Raw genomic sequence first — 12,330 nt, forward strand, 5'->3', positions numbered from 1 at the left:
GTTGTTTTCTGCAGTATCAACGGTCCCTTCTGTCTGTCTGTCTGTCTGTCTATCTGTCAGTCTGGCAATGGGCTACTCTCCCCACTCACCGTATTTCGTTTACGGGCCCCGCCCATCTTTCTGCCACGTCAGGAACGCGGCAAAATCATACGGCAACACTTCATACACATGCGGAAGTTGAGGCCATATCAACAACATCATCACTGCGACTCGGATAAGTGAACGTCGTATTGTCGATTAAAACGTGTATGAGAAGATACGAGTATTATTGGGTTGCTTGTAACATTGTAACGGTCGCGCAATCGGTGGGCTGAGTGGAACTTGGAAGAATAAAAGTTGCCGAAATCAACAAGACACGCAATGGAAGTCGATATTATCGAATTCAAGGTGCCATATGAAAATAATAAAACGCTGTTCGTTTGGGGTATCCAACCCACATTTACAGAAGCATTCATTTACGTAAGTCTATCTATAAAACACTATGAAAATTAGTTCTGCAGACCGTTCACTATAAAACAAGTGCCCTGTCAAGTGAGGTAGCCTACGCTAACGTTAGGCTATAGAATAACCTGCGGTATAGCTTTAACAAATAGTACTGCCCTGGAACAGTCCTGAGGTTCAATGCCTTGCTCAAAGGTAGGCTACAACGTAGGCCTTCAGTCTTTATCACCACAGAAATGTTTTGGGAAATTATGCTTTCAAAAGCTAACCCTATCCCTAATCCTCCTAACCATAACCCAAATATAAGGTTGATAGGATAAAATGCTTGAAATCGGTACTGCCATAGGCCTAATCATATCACTGCCCTTAATTTGTTCCTCAGTGATGATGAGCGAGCATAACCTGCTGTAACCCACATGTTCTGTCTTAGGAGTCTGTCTCAAAGGTCTTCTCTGCATTCGGGCCTCTGTACCTGCTGAAGGTGTGTCCTAACGCGGAGGTAGCAGAACCTGGATTCTATGCCCTGGTCAAGTTCTTTTCGGCAGCTCAGGCCGCCAAAGCCCAGGCAGCCACACACGGACGAGGCTTGTTCCAGACCACCCCCCTGAAGGTAGTCTACACACTCTCTCTTCATCGCTGTCTCATCCTCTCCTCTCGGCCCCCACCCATGATGCATGTCGTCAGCATGTACAGTTGTTGAATGTGTAAGTGCAGTGGGCTTTTCTAGTTAAGATTTATCTGTTATAGGCCCATCATATTTGTTATGAATGCTCAGAAGTTAGTATAATTAGGCTTAGAGTCATTAAATTTAGTATAAGATAATTTAATCAGTATATAATTATTTCAGTACCAATCTCCCTCCCCCAGCCCAGTATAGTTTATCACCCTAACGTGGCGACACATCCCCCTTTATTCGTAGGCCTATTGGTTTTATTATTTACTATTGTATTATTGCCTGTTGTAAAGCGAGACGTCATCTCCAGACGCCGCTGCAAATTGTATATTAGTTCAGCACGTGCGTTTTCATTCACTTGTCTCGTGGACTCCAATGAAAACAGTCAGTGATATTACCTACAAGGAAATTGCAAGTAGCTACAGTAACAGTTTGTTTGAGAGACTAATAGTTCAGCTGACGGTCAGTCGTTGTTTACAGTAAGAGTCATTTGGAGTGAGTAAGAGCATAGAAGGGAGTTTGTATTGATGTGCAAATAGCTACTTGCCAGCACACGTTTGCCTAGCCTCGATGTGACCCCAGAGATACGCTGTCACTCCTCTAATCTGGGGTCACGTATATAAGGATATAGAAAAGGGTGACCGGACTATTCCAAACGGCAAATTTCAAATCTGACGCTCACCATGCATTCCTGTAGATGTCTTTTGTAATGTCGGGGCCTTGTCGGGTCGTTTATAGGTGAAATAACCACTGTTATAGCCTATTTTTCACTCACTGTTTCTTCATTTCGGGGTTTTCTGCTTCTTCTTCTACGCTCTACCGGAAATAGCGTGCGCTGTGCGATATGTCACAGTGCTGCCACCAACCATCCCATGACTCCCATTCAGTTGGGTATCTTCATTCTCTATGGTGGCCGGTTCGATACCCATATCACAGATTCTTAGGGCGCTAAGTGAACAATGTTTGAACTGTGGGTACACTATGAGCACACGACAAAACTTCACGGAAAGATTTACGGAAAGATTACATTGACACCTGTAATCAAACCATTGACTCCCCACCTAATGGCACAACTTAAACTGAAGCTGAAATGAGCTACCATACTTATCTCTAATCCAACATGATCAAACTACCAAAATGAGAGTAATCTGATGTATGCTATGAATATAACGACTATAACTAATGATAATGTACCCACAATGCACCTATTCCCGATACTAACCTTTGAGAGTCCTAACATTTAGAACAAGCACCTAAAGAACTACTAACCTCAAGCACTGAACTCTGTTGTTTAGAAAGTAAATGGGTTTCTGAGTAGAATAGACTATACTTTTACTGAGACACCAAGCAAAGTTTTTTTTATGTACAAAGCATGCAATGGGAAAAAGGAATTGTGGCAAGCGCCCCCAGGTGATGGGCTCTGGTACATGTGTGATGGGCAAATCTAATGCCCCCCCTCCATCGGGTGCGGGATGATTACTGCGGCCTTCTAGAGTAACAGTTTCACACCTAAATACTACAGGAGTAGCCTATGCCAGGCAGACGACTCATCTTAACTGCCCGGTAGCAGTTCTACATGCTGGCCAGTAGGTAGCAGTATATCCCACCGTATATTGCCGCTTTTCTTGAAGTTTATTCAAAACAATGTTTCCCTGGTCTGGTCTGAACTGACAGTCAATCTGTTCTTTGTCTGTGTGTACTTTATACTTTGTAATTTATGACCAAGAGAGATAGTACACCAGTAAAATTGTTTTCTGTCTGTCTGTCTGCCCGCCCATCTGTCCTGCAGGTGAGACTGAGCACCAAGCAACTGCCTTCCTTCCTGTCCCATCCCTCCTCACGCAAACCCCTCAGTCACAGCAAATGCCAGGACCTGGCCAACACATACCTGGGCTTCAATGGCTGGAGCACACACATCGTCACGGTAAACACTCACACAAACCCACATGTGCTCATACACACATGCAAACACACACATGTGCATCATCATTTTGGTAAGGACTGTTATTTGCCTTCGGGGATCAATAAAATACTACCTACCTACCTAAAATACACGCCTGCACTGTATTTCAGCATGTAAATGAATGACCTATTCTGAAGACTGTGTGTGTGTCCAGCTGAAGGATCTGTCCAGCGAAACTGACCAGGAAGGGCTGCCGGACCGAGCCCCAGGGCCATCCCAGGAGAACAGCCTCCGCTTCGGCTGCATGGTGGAGCTCACCTTCCCTAAACATCAGCTGAGCTGCCGCGGGGTGGGAGTGGCTGAGGAGACCTTCCATGTCACCAGTCAGTACACACACACACACACACACACACTGGGGTCATGGGAGAATTTCCAAATTGAAATAAATTTTTTAACAATACATCAAAAGTAATGTTATGCCATGAGCTACAAACGTAATATAATGCAAAAAATGTAAAGGATAGGCTATAAATCGACAGAGCGTCCTTAGATTGTGGGATTGCGCTTGTCAACAGACCATCATCCCGGGCTAGTTTGGTGGCTAGCTCAAGTGAACGCGAGGCCACTGACAAAAGTCTAAAATATGACAAAACCTACTTGGAATATGGCTTTGAAAGCATATTAATCGAGAACAACAACGAAAACTCAAACGAGCAAGTTCATGCTTCACTTAGGCTACATAATGTGTGATTGAACAGATATAAGGCTGTTATTAAATTTGTGTTATTATCTGGGGACTGTATGCTACATGTAGGGCCTATGCGTGAGCGTTTGTGTTCTTGTCAGATTGTCGAAATTTCCCCAGGGGAGGGAGGGGGTTGTTGAGTCTCTCCCAACATCATTTTGGGAGTCGCAGGCTGAAAGGTTTGAGAACCACTGCACTACCACACTACAGGAGTAGCCTTTGCCTTACCGAGGAGCAGTTTTAACTGCCCAGTAGCAGTTCTACATCCTGACCAGTAGGCGGCAGTATACCCCCATTGTATATTGTCACGAAATCCATAAAGTACCTTGCTTTTTTAGATCCTGCACGAGTTTCAAATGGCTTTTCCATATCATCAGTCAGTAAGCACACACATGCACACACGCTCGTGAAAAAATCCACACATACACAAACAAATAGTAAGATAGAATACTTTGAACAATTGTGTGTGTGTGTGTGTGTGTGTGTATGTGCGTGCGTGTGTGGGTGTGTGCGTGTGCGTGTGTGTGCGCGCGTGTGTGTGTGTGTGTGTGTGTTCGTTCCCCAGGCCCAGAGGTTGGCCTCCAGAAGAGAGCGAAGCTGCAGAAGTGGGCCAAGGAAAATGCAGTAGTCCAGGCCTTTGAGAAGGTCTTGCTGCTGGTGCTGGGTACGTGGGCAGACACACTAGCTAGTCCTCCCAACTTTACAATCTTGGTTGTCAACTTCCTCTGGGGTTTCAGCCACTGACTGAGAAAGAAGAACCCTGATACAGGTCATCTGTCTAGTGGTCTGGCCGGCGACATCCATATTACACATCTGTTCTATCTGTGTCGCCCAGATAACGGGAAGGTGGTGGTGGAGGTCAGGGTGGACAGAGACGAGGTCCTCCCAGATCAACACCCTGAGGGACTCATCCAGGTGATGCGCACCTCCGTCACCTCGCTCACCTCTCTCTCTCTCTCTCTCTCTCTCCTCCATGACCTCCATCTCACCTCTAACATAAAGCATAAACAGATCCCCGTGTCTCAATCCGTCCTCTTCCCTGTCAGGTGAACGACGTGCCCTGGAGTCAGTTTGACCCTGAGCAGGAGGAGGAGGAGGAGGTATGGGACCTCACTGTCAACATGTGACCATGTGAGCTACATTGTCCCCTCCTGCAGCTCAGGCCACCTGCTTAGCTGGCATCGTGGGGCGCTATGATGGGCAGAACAACGTGGCACCTTTTCTACTTTTGACCGATTCCTTTTGACCGGAAAGTGTTCATTTGTGTATGCTTAAGACTTGACTTTTGAATTGTATATTTTCATGTTCTACTTGTCAATGTTTGGTAAATGTATGATTTATTAGAAGCTTATTAAACATGAATAATATATTGTCTGTTTCAGTCAGAGATTGCTGTTTTTTTTATTACCACCACGTGTGTGTGTGTGTGTGTGTGTGTGTGTGTGTGTGTGTGTGTTTGTTTGTTTGTTTGTTTGTTTGTTTGTTTGTCTGTCTGTCTGTCTGTCTGTCTGTCTGTATGTCTGTCTGTATGTCTGTCTGTCTGTCTGTATATTGGAAAGGGGAAGCAGTCAGGTTTGTTGGCATGTGGGCTGAGATGAGCTGGAGATGTGTCATAATTGTTCAGTATATAATTTGTTAGGGCAGGAGACAGTTTGCACTGTGTGTGCGTGCGTGTGTGTGTGTGTGTGTGTGTGTGTGTGTGTGTGTGTGTGTGTGTGCGTGCGTGCGTGTGTGTGTGTGTGTGTGTGTGTGTGTATTAACCACCAGCATGGTGAGCACATCCTCTACACAGTATGCCAGTCTGGCCAGGCAGCTGTGGTTGCGGTGCCCATAAACACACAGAGCCAAGGGGGGACACGTCACAGTCTCAGTCTCAGAGTTTCACGCCGCTTTCCTTCTATTTCTCTCATTGTTTTCGCTTTCTCATAGGAAACATCTGCTGCCATGGTTACAGTGCCAGCCTCGTATCCTGCTCTGTCTTGTCTGAGAGGGAGGGAGAGAGAGATCGAGAGATCTGTAATACTGCCAGAGAGAGGGAATCTACCTCTTAATGACTAATACTGCCAGAGAGAGGGAATCTACCTTCTAATGACTAATACTGCCAGAGAGAGAGAATCTACCTCTTAATGACTAATACTGCAAGAGAGAGAGAATCTACCTCTTAATGACTAATACTGCAAGAGAGAGAGAATCTACCTCTTAATGACTAATACTGCCAGAGAGAGAGAATCTCTTACTGACTAATACTGCTTGAGGGAGATCTACCTGTAATACTGCCAGAGAGAGAGAGAGAGAGATCTACCTCTTACTGACTAATTCTGCGAGATAGAGATCTACTGACTATAATACTGCCAGAGAGAGATCTACCTCTGATTTTACTTACTTGCATGGATTATAAAGTTATGCCAGATGGTCCTTGACAACATTTTTAGCTTCACCTCAAGACTAGCCCATGGTCTTCAATCCAAGGCATGTCCATTATGCAGTAGATAAATGGACCTGTAGTTATAATGTGGGGCCAGCTCTTCCTGGAGCATAATTGGTCAAATGGAGCTAAATGCACTGTAATTATTAAATGTGTGTATCTCTTTTCATGATTTTTCAGTAATTTAATTCAAAAAGTGAAAGTTTCATATATTATAGATTCATTACACATGAAATAAAATATTTCAAGGCTGATTGCCTCCATGCCACGCTCCACATTGATGCAGTAATTTGTGTAAAAGGAGCCCCGATTAAAATGCTGAATTAACATACTGAATGAAAACAAAAAAAGCTTGAAATATTTCACTTTGTATAATGGATCTAGAATACATGAAAGTTTCACTTTGAATTAAACTACGGAAAGTAATGAACTTTCCAGAATATTCTGAGATGCACCTGTATGCCTGATAGTACACAGCCTCACTCTCAGGTACAGCAGACATGAGTTCAACTGACAACATGGGTGAACCTCCACTCTGAACCTCTCTAACCAGTTATCAACGGCAGCCAACCCTTTGAATCACAGTATATTTACATTCTCACCTGAGGTACTCCATTAGCTACAACTAAAGCCAATTGGTGAATCATATTACCTGCATGACACATTTTTAAGCCATGGCAGTATTGATGTGTGCTCTATAAGATTCCTGAGTGTTGAATGAGGGATGTGTGAGTCAGGCAGATATTGTTAGAGTAGGTATGTTGTTTAATGATGACGGGTGTGTCTGTCTGTTTACCTGTCTAGCAGCAGTTTAAACCCTAAGGAAACAGTCCCTCTGTGAGTCTCTCTGAGCTGCCCTGGATCATGGGAAACCTCAACGCCAAGACAGGACCAGACCAGCAGACACCATGCCGCTCTCACCTCAGATGATCCTCGCACTACTACACAATAGCACTGACACAGGGCTTTCCAATGGGTTGGAGCAGAGTGCCATTGCCAAGGGTCTGACACCACTCACACATGAAAATCACAGCTGTTCCGTGCGTTTGGCTAGGCTGTTCTGGAAGCCACCAGCCCTCACTATCGGGCTGCAGCCCTCTGGCAGAGGCCAGTGTGGAATGCTCTGACGCAAGAGATGAAAACTGAAAGAGAAAATGAAAGTGGAAACGGAAAACTTAGAAGGGAGACCCTGTGGTCCGGGCCTGTGTGGGGATAGCCTATTCGTCATGCCAGGGCACACACTGTGCCTGCATGCGTGGGTTTGAATCCCCTGGCTGGCTGCTGGTGGCCTGTTCTCTGCACCAAAATGTCTTATCGCCTACAAAGTAGGCGAACGGATTCCAATAGACAGACATTGAATAAAAAAATATTTATTTGCATAACATTTTTGTCAAGGACAACATTTTAACAAGTGAAATAAATAAAATCTGAATAGAAAATAGTTATAAATAGATATAATATAGCCTATAACAGCCTATTTTACCAACTAAGACAGAACATTATCAAATTGTAGGACTATCAAATACTAGCACACAAACAGTAATAACTTAATCTAGTTTGTAGCCTTTTTCCTATGTTCTGTTGGACCCGCGGAAATCGTCGGAGTTATTTTGCAGGATGAACAGTAGAGTATTCAGCAGCTCCTTTCGAATCACTTCCCATGCACAGTAACTGGAGTTCTGTGGAGAGAGGGGGTGTTAAATGAATGGCCTACAATCAACGTGCGATTATAAAATTGAGATAGGCTATCAGTATTCATTGTAATCTTCACTGCATAGCCTACCTTGTCTTTCAAAACTCCTGTCAGTGTTCCGAAGTATGTTCTCAGGACCTCTGATCTGGCGGAGGAATCCCCATCCGCACTGCCTCTCATTACCTGACCAGAGAAAAACAGCCATCTGTTAATGAACATTAATTCAAAAGGAAATGTTTCCATCTCTGTTCTTATTTAAATATCACAGTAAATATCACAGGAGTTTATAGCCTACATGTATTAAGCCTATGTCCATCAAACATACAAGGTAATCTCAGTCATTCACTGAAATGCACTCAAGTTTCGTATTGCCTCTAGACAATGTTATATAGTCAACTCACACAGCTACTCTCCTCGGTCTGACGGTAAACAATGTTTTGAAAATCATCCAGCTTCTTCTGATCCCACTCGCTTGGCATGTCGTCCGCCTCGAACAAGGAGTCGATGCCCTTCAGAGTCTCATAGATGGCCCTCGCGCTCTCCCTCTGCTTTAAACAGACCCGCATTAGACTCATATCAACATCAGATCATTGTTCAGAAATGTTTAAATGTGCATTTCTCTTCTGACCTCCTCGTGTAGGTTACGCCTCTTTTCTTTTCTTTATCTTGTCATAAGAGGTTAGGGCATTTGAGCGCTTACCTGTGGCGCGCCGGTGGTGAGGTTGGTAAAGGCGGAGGCGGGAAATGAGATGGACACATTATCCTGCAGACACTGCACGGGAAACTTGCCTCCCTGTAGCAGAAGATATATCTTTAGTTTAAGTTAAGAGTGATAATTGGACAGACTAAATGGCGATGAATTCTTACGGCACGTAGCTGCTATAACACGTATAGGCTATATACACTAATCTATAGGCTATTAAGTTATTGCGAAGTTAACTACGCATGACTTGGAGAGTTCGGGATATCTCACCATGTCTTGGAGCAGGTGAAATGTTTCCTTCATCAAGTGTTCTTTAAGTTGACACGTGGGCATGGACCTAACTTGCGCGAGGAAGAGAAGGGCGCCAATCCACACGATGCTCTCGATTGCCATGGTCAGGTGCTGAGTTAATCTAGAAACAGACGAACATTGCCAGCTTCAAGGCTATACAGCATATCGGGATGATTCATTCACTAAATCCCCAAACAGTGGAGCATATTCGCATCTTGACTCACCTGCTTAAAGAAGGTCTTTGGAGCACAATCAGTCCAAAATGTGGTTTGTCTCTGGGTACCATGTTCGCTGTTTAAATAGTAAGGATTTATGGATGTACGCAAAGTGAAAGGGGTCTCGCGTAGGCACGGTTTAAAGTTAGACGAGACAAAACTGAATGAATTTAGGAAATTTTGATCAAACTCAAACCGCAAGGCAGGATTTCCTTTTGTGTATCCCCCTAGCCCCCCTCTCGACGAATTGCAGCGAAACGCTGTGATTAAACTGCTGTGTGTGTATGTATGTGTGTGTGTGTGTTTGTATATATATATATATATTGACAGCAAAGAGCTCTTCTATGACCTCAGGTTACTATGGTTAGCAAATAAACATTTGTTAAAAAAAAGGCTGTACAGTGCATTATGTACAGCGTGATGGGGATGACGGCGATATTGAGGGACAGGTAGATAATCAACAAAATAAAGTACAAAATGGATATGTATTATTAATGTGTGCATGCAATATATTAGTTTAAGTAACATTGAAGTAATTTGTATAAAAAAAAATATAGCCTACATTTATAACAAATAATGTGAGAGATATGGCAATACCCTGAAAAGTGTGGGTTGGGGACAATACCAAAACAGCACATTTTACCACAAAACAAAACATAAAATGTGCTAAAACCATGGGCTAGAGAAACCATAAAAAAGTCTAGGTTTGTTTTTGTCTATACTAACTGATGATATGTGAATTTCTTGTGTAAATTGTGTTTTTATTGAAAATACACCTTGGGGACTGAAATTAGCCCGAATTCTGAGAAACACCCGTATACAATAATGGTTCACTGCGCTCAACGTGGGGCTTCAACCGAGTCACTACCGACTGGGCGCGCGCGCGCGTGTGCCTATAAATACTCTCAAAATAGACATTAAATAAGAGAGCTAAATATGTAGGCCTATGGAATAAGACTTCATCTGTTCATTGGTATGACATTTGTCATCAACATAGTGATAAAGTAGGTGCTTAGCCTACTTGATTAGTCTGTTTGAGTTTCATCTCTTCAATTAACTGGAAGGAAAAGTCATTATAAGAGTATTGCAGATTTATTTAGATTGATTTCAATACAAAATATGTTCATACTAAATACATAATACAATAACATTAAATAGGAAACCGAGCTGCATGACTGGACTGGATTAATTTTGCACCGACAGTAGGCTAAACCCAAACAATGAATCCATAAACGAATGTGTAAATTGAAAACAGAGAGCTCAGAATTCGCCTTATTGTCATGCAGTTTTTCAACGTAGGCTACTAGGAATTTGCTTTCGATCAGTTAAACAACACCTAAGTAAGTAAGTAAGTACAATAAATAAAATTAAATAAATAAATGGAGATGTCAGTCGTCGACTCATGCAGGCTTGAAGGATATCTCGGCATCTCTCCGTTGTCCTATACGTGAAGCAGACCTCCGCTTACTCTGCTCCCAGCCCAGCATCACAGCAGCCCGCTGCGATGTCATCTTGGCCTACTTCCTGGGGGGGGACAAACGGAAATCCTGCCTTGCGGTTTGAGTTTGACCAAAATGTCCAAAATTCATTCAGTTTTATCTCGTCTATATTTAGGGGTACATAAGACTCCTTTCACTTTGCGTACATGCACAAATCCTTACTATTTAAACCACGAGCATGGTACCCAGACGCAAACCACATTTTGTGCAACATAGACCTTCTGCAATCAGGTGAGTCAACATGCTCCACTGTTTAGGGATTTAGTAAATGAATCATCCTGAGATGCTGTATAGTCTTGAAGCTCACAATGTTCGTCTGTTTGTAGATCAACTTAGTAGGCTACCTGACCATGGCAATCCAGAGAATCGTGTGGATGGGGGCCCTTCTCTTCCTCGCGCAAGTCAGGTCCATGCCCACGTGCCAACTCCAAGACTACTTGCTGAAGGAAACATTTCACCTGCTCCAAGATATGGTGAGATATCCTGGACTCTCCCAGATAAGCTACTGCAAAATTAATAAGCATAACATGGAATTATATAGGCCTAATAGTACAACGTAGGCATAATGACCCTCGTTTATCAATGGAGCGCAGAAATGATGGCACGACAGCGTCCATGTGTGACCTATCAAACATTCGTATGCCGCCAATCACATCGTACGAATGATCGGGCGTTGATAAATGTGATAAATATCACCCCTGTAGTTTACGGCATGGAGATGCCAAATATGGCCAAGACGAGAAATTTCTCCGACTCGCATCTGATGGCAACTCTTTACTCTCAATGGAAAGATAACGAAAAACATCTAGCATTTCACAATTTAATTTTAAGGGTGTAAATTCACACAATCAGACAGCGTGTGAGCTGACAGGCTTTCTTGTTTGTGTATATCCAAAAACCATTGCACGTTGCTGCCAATTTGAGGATTTATAGTCTAATAATAATAATAACTTGTAAAAAATAAAGTATTATTATTATTATTATTATTAATCCTCAAATGGAAGGTGACAATAAATTACAAAGTAACAAAATACCAAATTAGAGCTAACACCCGTGTGAATGTAAAATATCTATTTCAACCAGTAGGCCTAGGCCTAACTGGTGCTTATCAGGTTAATAGCCTCTAACCTCGCTCGATCACTACTCTCACCTCAGCTGAACGATAGGATGCGCATAGGTCTTCTACAGAGCATGGCTTGACTGTCAAAGCTCTTGTTTAAATAAGTGACTGAAGCCTATACCCATTGCATAGTAATTATGTCACCCATAGTAATTATGTCACCGGCACATTGACTGATTGGTGTAACATAGCCTACATTTTTAATTGCAAACAATTGGAAAATACCAATTTATGTTAGGGATGTATGACACATAGAACATAGGCTACATTACAAGATATCCTATTTTGCCATAGGGTAGGCTACAAGTGATGAATAGGCCTATTTGGCTAGATGCCAGTCAGAATCAGTATCTGAGACTTGCAGTCTCCGCTCACGTCCAAATTGATAATTGCCGAACTTGGCGTCGAAATTACCGTAGCATACGCCCAGTTTTCTGTAGTATGACCTAGGTAGGCTAAAAGAGGGCCAATGTGATAGGCTATTTGAAATAGGTGTGGTGTGTGCTTTAAAAACTCCTCAGTCTGTCCAATCTTACACCAACTTAAACTTAACTTAACTAAACATGATCTTCTGTTCCAGGGGGCTGATAAGTTGCCCGCGCAGTGTCTACAGCTGCAGGAT

The 12,330-nt window shown here is 43.1% G+C and overlaps 1 protein-coding gene across 1 annotated transcript; it reads left to right on the forward strand.

The window, feature by feature from the left end:
- Positions 1 to 243: 243 nt before the first annotated feature.
- On the forward strand, positions 244 to 4,889 carry rdm1 (RAD52 motif containing 1; the record flags this gene model as incomplete). The annotated part of the gene is made up of 7 exons (XM_084439071.1): positions 244 to 459; positions 872 to 1,051; positions 2,904 to 3,038; positions 3,232 to 3,400; positions 4,328 to 4,426; positions 4,598 to 4,677; positions 4,809 to 4,889. Exons 1-7 carry the CDS (start codon positions 361 to 363, stop codon positions 4,887 to 4,889), a joined length of 843 nt encoding a protein of 280 aa, XP_084295197.1. The 5' UTR covers positions 244 to 360.
- Positions 4,890 to 12,330: the final 7,441 nt, after the last annotated feature.

Source organism: Borostomias antarcticus, assembly GCF_949987555.1.
Source record: "Borostomias antarcticus genome assembly, chromosome: 5".
NCBI lineage: Eukaryota > Metazoa > Chordata > Actinopteri > Stomiiformes > Stomiidae > Borostomias > Borostomias antarcticus.